General features: G+C 45.6%; 1 protein-coding gene across 1 annotated transcript; it reads left to right on the top strand.

The window, feature by feature from the left end:
• Window positions 1-1,901: 1,901 nt before the first annotated feature.
• Window positions 1,902-5,077, top strand: LOC310759215 (uncharacterized protein; the record flags this gene model as incomplete). Its single annotated transcript, XM_083606152.1, has 5 exons — window positions 1,902-2,048; window positions 2,244-2,325; window positions 2,782-2,864; window positions 3,604-3,730; window positions 4,293-5,077. Exons 1-5 carry the CDS (start codon window positions 1,938-1,940, stop codon window positions 5,075-5,077), a joined length of 1,188 nt encoding a protein of 395 aa, XP_083462278.1. The 5' UTR covers window positions 1,902-1,937.
• Window positions 5,078-14,942: the final 9,865 nt, after the last annotated feature.

Raw genomic sequence — 14,942 nt, 5'->3', positions numbered from 1 at the left:
ATCTTTTTTTTTTTAAAAAAAATAATTTTTTATTAAAGGTTTTTATAACAATAACAAACATATAACAAATACATAAACAGACAAAAACAAAAACAAAACAAAAAACATGTACCATTTCATATCTTAATTTCTTATACCTTTCTTCCCCGACTTCCTCATGCCTCCCTTTTCTGTATTCCAAATTCTTATCAATTACTCAGCAAATCTTCCCTTATTTTAAATTAAATTTAAATTAATCTTCCTTATTTTCCTTGTCTTAACCATTACTAATAGTAACCATTTACTTTCCAGTCCAACATCATTCTAACTTTCGTTAATTTTGTAATATCTCTTTAAATAGTCCTTGAACTTTTTCCATTCTTCTTGCGCTGCTTCTCTTCCCTGGTTTCGGATTCTGCTCGTCATTTCTGCCAAGCCCATGTAGTCTATCACCTTCATCTGCCATTCTTCCAGTGTGGGTAGTTCTTGTGTCTTCCAGTACTTCGCAATAAGTATTCTAGCTGCTGTTGTAGCGTACAAAAAGAAAGTTATATCCATCTTTAACACCCCCTGTCTGACAATACCCAAGAGAAAGGCCTCTGGTTTCTTAGGGAAAGTATATTTAAATACCTTTTTAAGTTCATTATAGATCATTTCCCAGAATGCCTTGATCTTCGGGCACGTCCACCAAAGGTGAAAGAATGCACCCTCCTTTTCTTTACATTTCCAACATTTATTATCAGGCAAGTGGTAAATCTTTGCAAGCTTGACTGGGGTTATGTACCACCTATATATCATTTTCATAATGTTTTCTCTTAGAGCATTACATGCCGTAAATTTCATCCCGGTGGTCCACAACTTTTCCCAATCAGCAAACAAAATATTATGACCAATGTCCTGAGCCCATTTAATCATAGCTGATTTAACCGTTTCGTCTTGTGTGTTCCATTTCAGCAGCAAGTTGTACATTTTTGACAAATTCTTAGTACTGGGTTCTAACAATTCTGTCTCCAATTTTGATTTTTCCACCTGGAAGCCAATTTTACTGTCCAATTTAAACGCTTCATTTATTTGATGATAGTGTAACCAATCTCTCACCTTCCCTTTTAATTTCTCAAAATTCTGCAATCTCAATTTGTCCCCTTCCTTTTCCAAAATTTCCCAGTATCTTGGCCACTTCGACTCCATGTTTAACTTTTTAACTGCCTTAGCGTCCATTGGTGACAACCACCTTGGAGTTTTATTTTCCAGCAGATCTTTATATCTAATCCAAACATTTAATAATGCTTTTCTGACAATATGGTTTTTAAAACTTTTGTGTGCTTTAACCTTGTCATACCACAAATATGCATGCCACCCAAAAATGTTATTAAAACCTTCCAAATCCAAAATGTCTGTGTTTTCAAGAAGTAGCCATTCTTTCAGCCAGCAGAAAGCTGCCGCTTCATAGTAAAGTTTAAAGTCTGGCAGGGCAAACCCCCCTCTTTCCTTTGAGTCGGTTAATATCTTAAATTTAATTCTGGGCCTCTTGCCCTGCCAGACAAATTTAGATATATCTTTTTGCCACTTCTTGAAACAGTCCATTTTTTCCATTATTTGCAATGCTTGGAACAAAAACAACATTCTTGGCAGTACATTCATTTTTATAACTGTGATTCGACCTAACAAGGAAAGCTTTAAGTTTGACCAAATCTCCAAATCTTTTTTCACTTCTGTCCAAGTTTTTTCATAATTGTCTTTAAATAGGTTCACATTCTTAGCTGTCATGTTTATACCTAAATATTTCACTTTTTTAACCACGGTCAACCCTGTCTCATTCTGAAACCTTTCTTTTTCAGTCTGTGTTAAATTTTTCTCTAATACCTTTGTCTTTAACTTATTCAATTTAAATCCTGCCAATTGACCAAACTCTGGACCTGGTGATCTTGGAGCAGTTCCTGGCTGTCCTTCCGCTGGAGATGGAGAGCTGGGTGAGGGAATGTGGAGCGGAGACCAGTTCCCAGGCTGTAGCCCTGGCTGAAAGTTTCCTCCTGAGTCAGGCGGAGGAGAGGAAGCAAGCAGAGCAGCAGGTGAGAGAGACTTTCCTCTGGAAACTCCCAAGGGGCTCCAGGCAAGACAGGGAGCCTTCCAAGATGCTCTCCTAACGGCTCGCCCTCTTTGGAGAAGCAAGCGATGAGATCTGCTCCCCTAAAGTGTTTGCTCCGATCATTCCTTTTCTAATCCTTCTCCCCATTCTCTGTTTTAAATCCTTGTTACTCTTTTAGGAAAAGGGTCTCTTTGCGGAAATGGGCCTGGATTCCTGTGAGGCAGAAAAGACTCCGTTGGACGCCAGAGGGAGGCCACTGGGTAAGGAGGAACTCGTCTTTCTTCTCATTCTGTGGATCTTGAAACTAATCTTTGGGTTCTGTTCACATTTGGGGGGGAGGCACTTGGGGCCAAAAGCCCAAAGGAGGGCAGATGTATTTTGACAGGACATAAATTTGAAATGGGTACAATGTCGAAATGCACTCAACAAGCAAGACCTTTTCCATGGCACATCTATGGCACTTATCTCTAAGTGCTGAACCTCTAGTTACAGGTAGGTAGCCGTGTGGGTCTGCCATAGTTGAAACAAAATTAAAAAAAAAATCATTCTAGTAGCACCTCATAGACTAATTAAGTTTGTTATTGGTATGAGCTTTCATGTGCATGCACACTTCTTCAGATACACTGAAACAGGTTTCTGAAAGAGACTTCTGTTTCAGTGTATCTGAAGAAGTAAGAGACGCAGGAGCTGATGTCTTTGACTTTTGTCTCTTGCAGGTGAGAGAAGGATGCCCCCCAGACCTCCTCATCCATCTTTTCATGAGAATGGAGGAGAAGCAGCAGCTGTGGAAACAGATCTGGTATGGGGAAAGAGCTTTGTGGGGAAAGAGTCAGAGGAGTGGGGCAGCCAGGGAGCCTCTGGGCCGGAAAGAATTTCTCCTCCTCTTTGCTTCTGTCCAAGCCTCGGTCCTGAACAAAGATGGGCAATGCCATTCGAGAAACTCTATGTACTGACAGGAATGAACAGCCATCTCTCCTTAGCTGGGCTTCGGAATGTCACTATTTATATGATTTATCAGTAGCTGCAGTTATATTTCTATATTGATCTAATCAGGCTTCTAAGCAGTTGAGAAGCTTCCAAGAAGTTGAGAAGCCATAACAAACCGTGGCCGGGATTCACCTCAGCAGCCCCATCAGCTGTAGAAGGGGAATCCCCCTCCTCCCCCTCTCTGTGCCCCCATGAGCCCCTTGAAGTTGGCTGTAGGGCAGAGGGAGGGTCCCATCGCCCCCCAAGCATCGCACAGCAGGAGTAGAGAAGGGAGCGTTCTGTCTGGCAGACAGGAATACTTCCACAGACAGAATAATTTGAAGAACATCCTGCGGAGTTCCACCCATTCACACAAAGATTAATACCCATCATTAGAATGCACAGTAAAATAAATCCACTGAAATGCTAAAATAGGCATCCAGACCTAAAACGTGCAGCAAAATAATCCCATTAAAAGAACACAACAAGGAATGGGCAGAAAACAACTGAGGAATGTATAGTGGATAATCTTTATGCTGTCTCAGAAGAGGACCTTTTTCCTTTTCCTTCAGGGTCCTCTGTGCTTTGAAGATGTCGCTGTGTATTTCACCGAGGAGGAGTGGGCGTTGCTGGATCCTGACCAGAGAGCTCTGCATAAGGAAGTCATGGAGGAGAATCGTAGGATTGTGGATTCTCTCAGTAAGGATTCCTGCTGGACTTTAATATATGTTTTGAAATACACCCACCCACCCCTGTGAGAATACTGCAATATTTTGATGGCGCTTGACAGCATCTGGGATTCTCCTTCCCCACAGCTCACCTTGAATCTACTGTTTTGTCTGCAAATATTCTTGCCCCACATATGCCTTTTTAAACCATGACCAGGCTGGTCTGAGCTGTCCAGACCTTCTTGAATGTAACCTTCCATGATGTGGTTAGAATTAGCAGCTTCTGTGAGGTTTTCTCTTTTTGCTTCGGTCGCTTTCTGGTTGACCAAAGAGACAACTGACCTTGCAGATGGGGCAGATTCCACGATTAGGTCAAACAAAATCCACCCTGGAAGATGCCAGGCTGTTTGAATCTCAGGTTCCCATCAATCTGTGTGTCATTGAGAGTCAACAAAGGCAGTGAACCCTGTAGTAAGACCTCAGATCTAACTCCCTTCCGTTCTTCATCTATCACAAACATTCATTAGCAGTCTTCCATAATTGGGGGATCTATTTCTTCCTGAGGCTCTAATCAGTTTCTCTCTTTGATGCAGGTGCTGATGGATTGGAAATTATGAACAAGGGGAACCGTGACAACATTCACACAGTGGGGAAGTTGTATAAATATTTGGAGTGTGGAGAGAGTTATAGCATGAGCTCCCATTCTACTTCCCATAAAATATATCCTACTGGGAAATATCATTATCGGTACTTGGAAGATGGTAAGACATTTCGTCAGAAGACATTTCACACTTTCCATAAAAGAATTCATACAGGGGAGAAACCCCATCAGTGCTTAGAATGTGGGAAGAATTTTATTCGGAAGGATTACCTTACTTCACATGAAAGAATCCACAGAAGGGAGAAACCCCATCAGTGTTTGGAATGTGGGAAGAGCTTCAAACTGAAGAGGCATCTCACTTATCATCAAACAGTTCACAGCGGGGAGAGACCATTTCAGTGCTTGGAGTGTGGTAAGAGCTTCAGTTGGAAGAACCATCTCATATCCCATCAAAGGATTCATACAAGGGAGAGTCCATATCAGTGCTTGGAGTGTGGGAAGAGGTTCAAACTGAAGAGGCATCTCACTTATCATCAAACAGTTCACAGCGGGGAGAGACCATATCAGTGTTTGGAATGTGGGAAGAATTTTAGTCGGAAGTATACCCTTACTTCACATGAAAGAATTCACCGAGGGGAGAAACCATATAAATGCTTTGAATGTGGAAGGGGCTTCATTAAGGGCTGCCAGCTCACTTCCCATCAAAGAATTCATACAGGGGAGGATACCCTTATACAGGGGAGGATACCCTTACTTACCTTACTTCACATGAAATAATTCACAGAGAGGAGAAACCCCATCAGTGTTTGGAATGTGGGAAGAGCTTCAAACTGAAGAGACATCTCACTTATCATAAAGCAATTCACAGTCGGGAGAGACCATATCAGTGCTTGGAGTGTGGTAAGAGCTTCAGTTGGAAGGACCATCTCATATCCCATCAAAGTATTCATACAGGGGAGAAACCCTATACGTGCTTGGAATGTGGAAAGAGCTTCAGGCAGAAAGCTCAGCTCACAAATCATCAAAGAATTCATACAGGGGAGAAACCATATCAGTGCTTGGAATGTGGAAAGAATTTTAGTCGGAAGGGTACCCTTACTTCACATGAAAGAATTCACCAAGGGGAGAAACCATATAAATGCTTTGAATGTGGAAGGGGCTTCATTAAGGGCTGCCAGCTCACTTCCCATCAAAGAATTCATACAGGGGAGGAACTATATCAGTGCTTGGAATGTGGAAAGAACTTCAGTCAGAAGGGACATCTTACTTCCCATCAAACAATTCACCATGAGGAGAGACCATATCAGTGCTTGGAATGTGGAATGAGCTTCAAGTGCTTTTCAAGTGAGAAAAGTCTCACTTTCCATCAAGGAACTCACAGCAGGGAGAATCATGGTATTTGAAGATGGGTCTCCTATGTCTTCTCAATCTCCTCTTTTCTGGGCTAAGCCTACCCAGCTCCTTCTCTCGTTCCTTAAAAGGCTTGGTTTCCAAATGCTTGATTATATTGGTCACCCTTCTCTGCACAGATTCCAACTTCTCAATATCCTCCTTTGATTGTGACATCCAGAATTGAGCACAGGACTCCAGGTGTGGTCTGACCAAGGCAGACGGGAACATAGTATTACTTCCCATGACCTGGACATTAGATGTCTGTTGAGATAGCCTGAAATAGCATTAGCTTATTTTGCTACGGACTCACCTTGTTGACTCATGTTAAGCTTTTGGTGTCCTAAGACCCTTAGATCCTTTTCACGTATGCTGCCGGCAAGTGTGGTGTTTCCCATAGAATCATATTTTATTTTATTTTTAAATAAATTTTATTAACCGGCCAATCACATCAAATCAAACCACATCACATAAATTCCAAATTACAGAGCCGAATTTTTTAAATTTTGTTGGGGGGTCCCATACTTCCAGATCCGAGGAAGAATTCTGATCTAATCATTCCTTCTGCATTAATGTCCAAATCAGTCCAAATAAGTCCAAATAGATGTTCAAACAGTCCAAACATATATTCATATCTTGCTGTTTCCACATCACTCTTAATCAAATATTTTCTCTTTGTCCTTTATGGTCTCTTCTCATGGTCTCCTTAAGCCGATAAACACCGATAATATTCCTGCGTAGATTTCCCGTCGTAAATCCTCAATTCCAGTTAGTTCCCATAAATCGTCACCTTCGGAGATAAGATCACTTTTTCCCTCGTAAATTTATAGCTCTGTCGTACCTAAAGCCTCTTTGAGGGGTCTCTCCCACGATGTAAACACACTCTCTTCCACCTCCCAGGCTTATTCCTCCGACAGAGCTTCCTAAGATGGCGTCGACGACATTTTTAACTGCGTCAGAAGCAAAGCTCTTATACATTCCACAGTCTTCTAAAAACATGCTTTGGTTCGGAAGTTTATCTCCACACAGCCTTAGATTCACAGCTTAAGTCCTTAAAACCTAATTTCTGGCTTTTGACTCCTGAAGGGAGGGGATTCTTGGGGTATCACTTAGTAAAATAAAATGTTTTTCCCCCTCCCCCATCAGTCATTTGCCATACCGTATCTTGACGTATCTTCTCATAATTTAAAACTTGCTTTTCCAGAGACCTCTTCTGTTGCAGTCTTCACTCACTCCTCATTTCATGAAGTATGTGCATTCCTTCGTGCCAAATTGTTTCCTTTGAAGTTCTTGCAGCTAGTGGCGCAGGTCAGAGACAGCGTCCAGGAGTGCCGAGATCCCACAGGAGGGTTTTTGTGCCTAATGCCCCCATCCCCCTCAAAAATTTGGGGGTGGTATCGGGCACAGCAGGCATATGGCCCCACTCACCGACCTGAGTGGGTAGGGAGGCTAATTACTCCCAACATAGCCTCCAAATTACCTCCTGTGGGTCGGAGAGATAATAATAATAATAATAATAATTTATTATTTGTACCCCGCCCATCTGGCTGGGTTTCCCCAGCCACTCTGGGCGGCTTCCATAGAAACCAAAAATACAGTAAAATATCACAGATTAAAAACTTCCCTGATCAGGGCTCCCTTAAGATGTCTTCTGAATGCCAGGTAGTTATTTATCGCTTTGACATCTGATGGGAGCACGTTCCACAGGACGGGCGCCACTACCGAGAAGGCCCTCTGCCTGGTTCCCTGTAGCTTTGCTTCTCGCAGTGAGGGAACCGCCAGAAGGCCCTCGGCCTCAATGTTATTGTCAGCCATCTTCCTATGCGCCCCCTAGTGGCCCCCCGTTTCCCATAGAATCATAGAATTGTAGAGGTCTAATGGTCTTTGTGGACCACAAGCTGAACATGAGTCAACCGTCTGATGGCATCCAGCATGGAATGTGTCCCTCCGTTTTTCAGCATTTTTAGTAGTCTATAGCAGTCTCTGCTCTTTTTGCCTTCCCTGGGAGGAAGGTGGAGTGGATGTCTGAAACTCAATGTCAAACTGAAACTCAGTCCAGATAAGACTGAGGCAGTTAGTGGGTGGTGCCCTAGACCAGATGGCTGGGAGATGGCCAGCTCTTAAAAAAAATTAAATTGGTTTTAGATAAAGTTATCCAGAATAAAACATACAAAATATCAAGGTTCTTTCAAAGCTTCAGACCTTCCCCCATACGGGTTCCAGTTCTAAAGATGTTCTCTTTTCCCTTTTCCCCGCATCTTTTACCATTATCCATCTCTTATGTAACCATAGTAACCAAAGTTCAGTTCACATTACAAGTGTCCTTGTATCCCTGCCCAGGATTTTAACTATCTACAGTGGTCTTTCAAGTAAACAATAACATTATTCCAGTCTTTTAAAAATACTTGTTCTTCCAGGTTTCTGATCTTTCCCCTTAGTCTCGCCATTTCTGCGCATTCCATCAGTTTGGTCTGCCGCTCTTCCTTAGTCGGTACTTCACCTTTCCATCTCTGGGCCAAAAACATTCTCACTGCCATTGTTGCATACTGTCAGGGAACTGCCATCGCAGCCAGGAGTGGAGGAAGGGCTCCCAAGCGATGCCGGAGAAGGTCCCAGCAGGAAAGGAGGGGACTCAGCTACCGGGGAAGGAAATCAGCGTTACACCAGGGAGAAAGGCGGGCAGAGGCGGGCTTCGGAGAGTTGGCTCCAGGACTCTTCGCCAGAGACTAGCAAGGAGAGTACGGGTCCTCCACTGCCCACACCCACCCTGCGCAGAAGACTTCCGCGCAGGGAGGCTAGGCGGAGACTATCCGTCAAGGAACTTTTATGTTGGAAGAAGTTCAGGAAACGCCCACTGACGGATTCTGCCAGTGACTGAGACAGACGCGGAATCAGGGCTGTCCAGCCAGGGGAAGGTTTATCCAGGCAACCTCGCCGAGAGTGGCGGCAACCCCCAATCTCCATTACACATACGTAAACAGTCTCTTATTTTCTTTGGTAATTCATCACATATTATATTATACCAGAGAAGCCTCTGGTTTTCTGAGAAAGGGTGAGGGGAGAAACTCCATCAGGCAAGGCCTCCTCCCACCTGCCTTGCCCCCCCCCCCCGCTTCTCAATGTGTATTGTATTCTTTTGTGTACTGTGGCTTGCCGTTGTTTTATTGATTATAGTTTAGATATTATTGTAACCGTTGAGTGGATTTCTGTTTAACTTTTATATGTTATTATTATGTTACACTATTCTAATTAATGGTTGAATGTTGCTATTTTGATGTAGGCTGCCAATTTTAAATTCATGTTTTGTATTGCATTAGATTGTTAGAAGATGTACATTTTCTGTTTCTTCAGCTTGTAAACCACTTTCAGTATTGTAAGATAGAAAGGCAGTATAAAAATTAGAATTGATGATGTTGATGATGACAAGTTTTCTTAAACGCTTTCTTTAATTCAGTATATATCATTTCCCAGAACGCTTTTACCACTCCACAGGACCACCACATATGATAAAAGGTACCTTCTTTCCTTTTACATTTCCAGCACAAATTTGAGCTAGTTCTTATGGAGCCCAATGGCGTCCGGCACACTTCTTCGCTGCGTGGCTCTGGTCTTCCCCCAGGGACCTCCGACTCAGCAGCACGTAAACACAGCGGAACAGAAGCAGGAACGTTCTGTGTGGGCAATAACTCAGGCTGGACGCAGCAGTCTCCTTATCTATGTTTTAAGTCTTTATTCCTTAGCAAAACACAATAGCTATAAATTTCCCGGCGACAGAGCGCACATCTTGCTGCTCTCTCCACGGAGCAAACACACACACTGTCTGAGGCACAGTAAAACACTCCCCTCAGTGTTCTAAAACCCCGCCTCAAAATGTGAGACATCACTCAGAACTTCTTAACCCTGTGAGTTCTGAGCCTCTCTCCACACCCCCTCTCGAATCATATTTTGAGAGGACTTCTGAGTGTTCAACACCTTCCCCATTGCCTTCCACCCCTTCCTGGCATCGTTGTTAGGCACCTGTTGAACCTCACAAATCTCAGGTTCGCACTGTGCGAAACCAACCCACGCATTTGTGACCTGAAACCTCTCAGGTGGAATTCCCTTTGTAGCCCGAGATGACCGCCTGGGCACAAACTGGGGTGCTCCTTCTGACCCACTGGGGCCAGCATGTGCGTCTTCCTCATCAGAAGACTTCCCCTCTGACTTGACACGTCTGTGAGCTTTCTCCATTATGCGCACAGGAGATGAGGGCTCACTCTTGGACACTCTCTTAACAACCTGTGGAGACGCCCTACTTTGTTCAGGGACCTGGTCTCCACCAGCAGGTTCAGGCTCTGGCTCTCCCTCCTCCTCAGAGTCAGACAGACAATCTGAGTGAACGTCAGAGCGCGCTTTGCGCCTTGCCCAACTGTCCTGCTCAAAGAACTCAGCCTGTTTACTGACCAGAAGCTTGGTCTGATCACCTTCTGGGTATGCGAATCTCCACCCTTTTGTCGCAGGCTCATATCCACAGAAGATCATTTCCTGGTACCTTGGGCCACCCTCCTGCTGCAGAAACTTTGGTACAGGCACCATGGCTCTGCTTCCAAAAGTGCGAAAGAAATGCACAAGCGGCTTCTGTCGATGAAGCAGGAAATACGGGGTGTCACCTCCCACTGCATTGTAGCACCTGTTCATCGTGAAATTGGCTGTCTTTACCGCCTCCCCCCAAAAACTTTGAGGCAAACCAGAGTCACACAGTAGAATCTCTGATGCTTGAACCAGAGCTTTACTCCTAAGCTCTGCCACGCCACTGTCCTGAGGAGAAGTCACTTTGTGACGTATCCCCCTCTGGCGAAAGAAACCCTTTAGAGCAGACCCAGTGACCTCTGAACCTCGGTCACACTTGAACCCCTGCACCTTGGTGGAGAACCTTAGTTCCACCTCTGCAACCCAATCTTTGATAAGTTGTGTTGCCTCCTCCTTAGTTTTCAGTGTGAATGCCCATGCGTTCCGCGTATAATCATCTGTCAGCACCATCAGAACCTTGGTCTTGCCCAGACTTGGCTGTGGCATACCAAAAAGGTCTGCATGCACAAGCTCAAAAGGCTTTGTGGTTACTCTCTCCACCCTGGGATGATTAAATCCCTTGTTCCTGGCTTTCCTGCAAGCTTTGCAATTCAAAGGTTGACCACATTCTTTTACCTTGCACCCTTTGGTGCACTCTGATAACATCTGAATGTCCTCACAGGACCCATGTGACATTCTCTTGTGCCACACGCAAGCACACGACACATGAGTGTGATCAGTGGCTTTCCCAGTATTCCCCTCACCCTCCAGAGGTGTTTCCAGAACAAAGAGGTTGTTAATTGATTTTCAATGCATTCCTATGGGAAACCGTGCTTCGCAAGACAAAACACTCGCAAGAAGAAAAAACTCGCGGAACGAATTAATTTCGTCTTGCGAGGTACCACTGTAGTTTTCTTTCAACAAAGAGTAAGCCGTAAACTTCAAATCCTCTTTCCATGACATTTCCCATGATAATCATAGAATCATAGAGTTGGAAGAGACCACAAGGGCCATCGAGTCCAACCCCCTGCCAAGCAGGAAACACCATCAGAGCACTCCTGACATATGGTTGTCAAGCCTCTGCTTAAAGACCTCCAAAGAAGGAGACTCCACCACACTCCTTGGCAGCAAATTCCACTGTCGAACAGCTCTTACTGTCAGGAAGTTCTTCCTAATGTTTAGGTGGAATCTTCTTTCTTGTAGTTTGGATCCATTGCTCCGTGTCCGCTTCTCTGGAGCAGCAGAAAACAACCTTTCTCCCTCCTCTATGTGACATCCTTTTATATATTTGAACATGGCTATCATATCACCCCTTAACCTCCTCTTCTCCAGGCTAAACATGCCCAGCTCCCTTAGCCGTTCCTCATAAGGCATCGTTTCCAGGCCTTTGACCACTTTGGTTGCCCTCCTCTGGACACGTTCCAGTTTGTCAGTGTCCTTCTTGAACTGTGGTGCCCAGAACTGGACACAGTACTCCAGGTGAGGTCTGACCAGAGCAGAATACAGTGGCACTATTACTTCCCTTGATCTAGATGCTATACTCCTATTGATGCAGCCCAGAATTGCATTGGCTTTTTTAGCTGATAAAAATTGTATATTATAACCATCACTGCCCATCACTGATTTAACTTCAACATTTCTAGTATACCATTCTAGAGAGATGGCCTGCTCTTGATGGGGTTACACTTCCTCTGAAGGAGCAGCTTCATAGCTTGGGGGTCCTCCTGGATCCTTTCCTGTCGCTCAAGGCTCAGGTGGCCTCCGTGGCCCAGAGTGCCTTCCATCAGCTTCGGCTGGTGGCCCAACTACGCCCCAGTCTGGACAGGGATCACCTAACTACTGTTGTCTATGCTCTGGCAACCTCAAGGTTAGATTACTGCAATGCGTTACACGTTGGGCTGCCTCTGAAGACGGTTCGGAAACTGCAGCTGGTGCAGAATTCAGCGGCCAGGTTGCTCACCGGAGCAAGACAGTTTGAACATATTGCACCAATCCTGGTCCGACTGCACTGGCTGCCCATTCAGTGTGCTGGTTTTGACCTATTAAGCCTTAAACAGCTCAGGACCGGAATTCCTCAAGGACCGCCTCTCTCCATATGAACCTACCCGGACCCTGAGATCATCTTCTGAGGCCCTTCTTCGTGTCCCTCCTCTTTGAGAGGTCCGGAGGGTGGCAGGAACGGGGCCTTCTCTGCAGTGGCTCCCCATGTGAAGAATGCTCTCCCAAGCGCCTTTGTTACACACCTTTAGGCACCAGGCAAAAATGTTCCTTTTTAACCTTTGGTTGATTTGATTGACATCCTATGCCCATATATGATGGACTGTGGCAAAGGCCTGATTGTGATGGTTGGGCCTCAGTTTGGACTGAATGGATGGAAGGATCCCATTACACAGGGATCTATGGACTGTTGGAAGATGGATATGTGTTTGGAAATGAATGAAGGTTTTGGGGCTACTAGATTTGGATGCATTGGGAAATACCTTTGGAAAGACCACTTAAAATTTAAACCTGAAAATTTGGTTGAAGGGTTTAAATGGTGCAGCTATTATGTGAGGAAGGGATTCCCCAGAGATGTGTCTCTGGGAATTAAAGAGTATGAACAAAATTGCCAGAAGGGGCCTGGGGGGGACCTAAGAGCCTCCGACATCAGGTTCCCGGATGAACGAGCTTTAGGGAATTGACGGAAAGGATTGGCAGTTTTTTTTGGGACCAGGGGAGGAGCTGTGGGGAGAGGATTGGGAAATTTAAAGTTTTTATTGAAATGTATTATAAAGTTTAAAGGCTATCTTAAAGTAAAGCAAACCGTAAGAGAATTTGGATAATGGTGGATAGATAACCACAGGTTTCATTTCAGCAGAAATGTCGTGAGAAGTTATGTATTTATAAGTTAAGAATCTAAAGTCAATAAGGTCATGAAAAGTATGTTACGTATATGTAAAAATTTTGGAAAGATGGAAAGGATTTGCTACAATAACAATTGAAGCAGAATACCAAAAAGGGAGGTGTGAGGAGGTCAAAGAACTAAGCTAATGAAAGTTACATTATTGATGTACATTTTATTTTTATGTAATGTTTTGTTTTCTTCTTTTTTCTTTTTGCGTTTGTTTCTTTGTGTGACTGTTTACTTTTGTTATATTTTTGAAAATCTAATAAATGTTATTTTTTTAAAAAAGACATCCTATGCCCCTTTAAAATGTGTTGGGGGGAGGGTTTATTGGGTGGTTGTTTTTATTTTGATTATTCTGTGGTTTTATATTCTGCTTTTATTTTGTGAATTGCACTGAAAGCCTGTGTGCATAGGGTGGTATATAAATTTAATAAAGAAATGAAACGCCTCCTCCCAGGATTGTATCCCCCTGTGGATAAATAGCTCCTGCTGAAGTTGGAGAGGGGTAGCGAGAGCGGCAGTCGCAGACCCAGCAGCCCAAGTCTCAGTGGCTTACAGACCACAGAACCCCCTGCGCCCCAAGACCTCTCCATAGTTGTCAACCTTCCCTTTTTTGCGGGAAGTTCCCTTATTCCAGCCCCGTTTCCGGCTGCTATCCTGGATAGATAACCTATAGACTGTCCCCGGGACAGGGGAGGCTGCTGATCCCTTATTTTCAAATCTGACAGTTGACAGCTATGGCAGGATCCTGGGCTGGATGGGTCGCCTTTGGCGCGATGCACCTGCCTCAGGGCTCTTCCTGGTTTCTGAGGAGTCCTGCATGGAGCCTCCAGGGCCCGAGCCAGTCTACCTTAGAATGGCAGAGCACAAGGGGGGAGGAAGGTGCTCTCCTCCTGCTTGGGGCGCCTGGGTGCCACTGTGGGCGCAGGATCCTGGGCCGGATGGGTCCCTTTGGCGCGATGCACCTTCCTCGGAGCTCTTCCTGCATGGAGCCTCCATGGACAGAGCCAGTCTACCTTAGCGGGCCAAAGGCGCTCTCCTCCTGCTTGGGGATGCCTGGGTGCCACTGTGGGCGCAGGATCCTGGGCCGGATGGGTCCCTTTGGCGCGATGCACCTTCCTCGGAGCTCTTCCTGCATGGAGCCTCCAGGGCCAGAGCCAGTCTACCTTAGAGGGCAAAAGGCGCTCTCCTCCTGCTTGGGGGCGCCTGGGTGCCACTGTGGGCGCAGGATCCTGGGCCGGATGGGTCCCTTTGGCGCGATGCACCTTCCTCGGAGCTCTTCCTGCATGGAGCCTCCAGGGCCAGAGCCAGTCTACCTTAGAGGGCAAAAGGCGCTCTCCTCCTGCTTGGGGGCGCCTGGGTGCCACTGTGGGCGCAGGATCCTGGGCCGGATGGGTCCCTTTGGCGCGATGCACCTTCCTCGGAGCTCTTCCTGCATGGAGCCTCCAGGGCCAGAGCCAGTCTACCTTAGAGGGCAAAAGGCGCTCTCCTCCTGCTTGGGGGCGCCTGGGTGCCACTGTGGGCGCAGGATCCTGGGCCGGATGAGTCCCTTTGGCGCGATGCACATTCCTCAGAGCTCTTCTTGCATGGAGCCTCCAGGGCCAGAGCCAGTCTACCTTAGAGGGCAAAAGGCGCTCTCCTCCTGCTTGGGGTGCCTGGGTGCCACTGTGGGCGCAGGATCCTGGGCCGGATGGGTCCCTTTGGCATGATGCAGCTGCCTCAGAGCTCTTCCTGCATGGAGCCTCCAGGGGCAGAGCCAGTCTACCTTAGAGGGCAAAAGGCGCTCTCCTCCTGCTTGGGGATGCCTGGGTGCCACTG

Source organism: Podarcis filfolensis (genome assembly GCF_964270895.1).
Source record: "Podarcis filfolensis genome assembly, chromosome: 3".
NCBI classification, from domain to species: domain Eukaryota; kingdom Metazoa; phylum Chordata; class Lepidosauria; order Squamata; family Lacertidae; genus Podarcis; species Podarcis filfolensis.
This window is presented reverse-complemented; position numbering and strand designations above follow the sequence as displayed.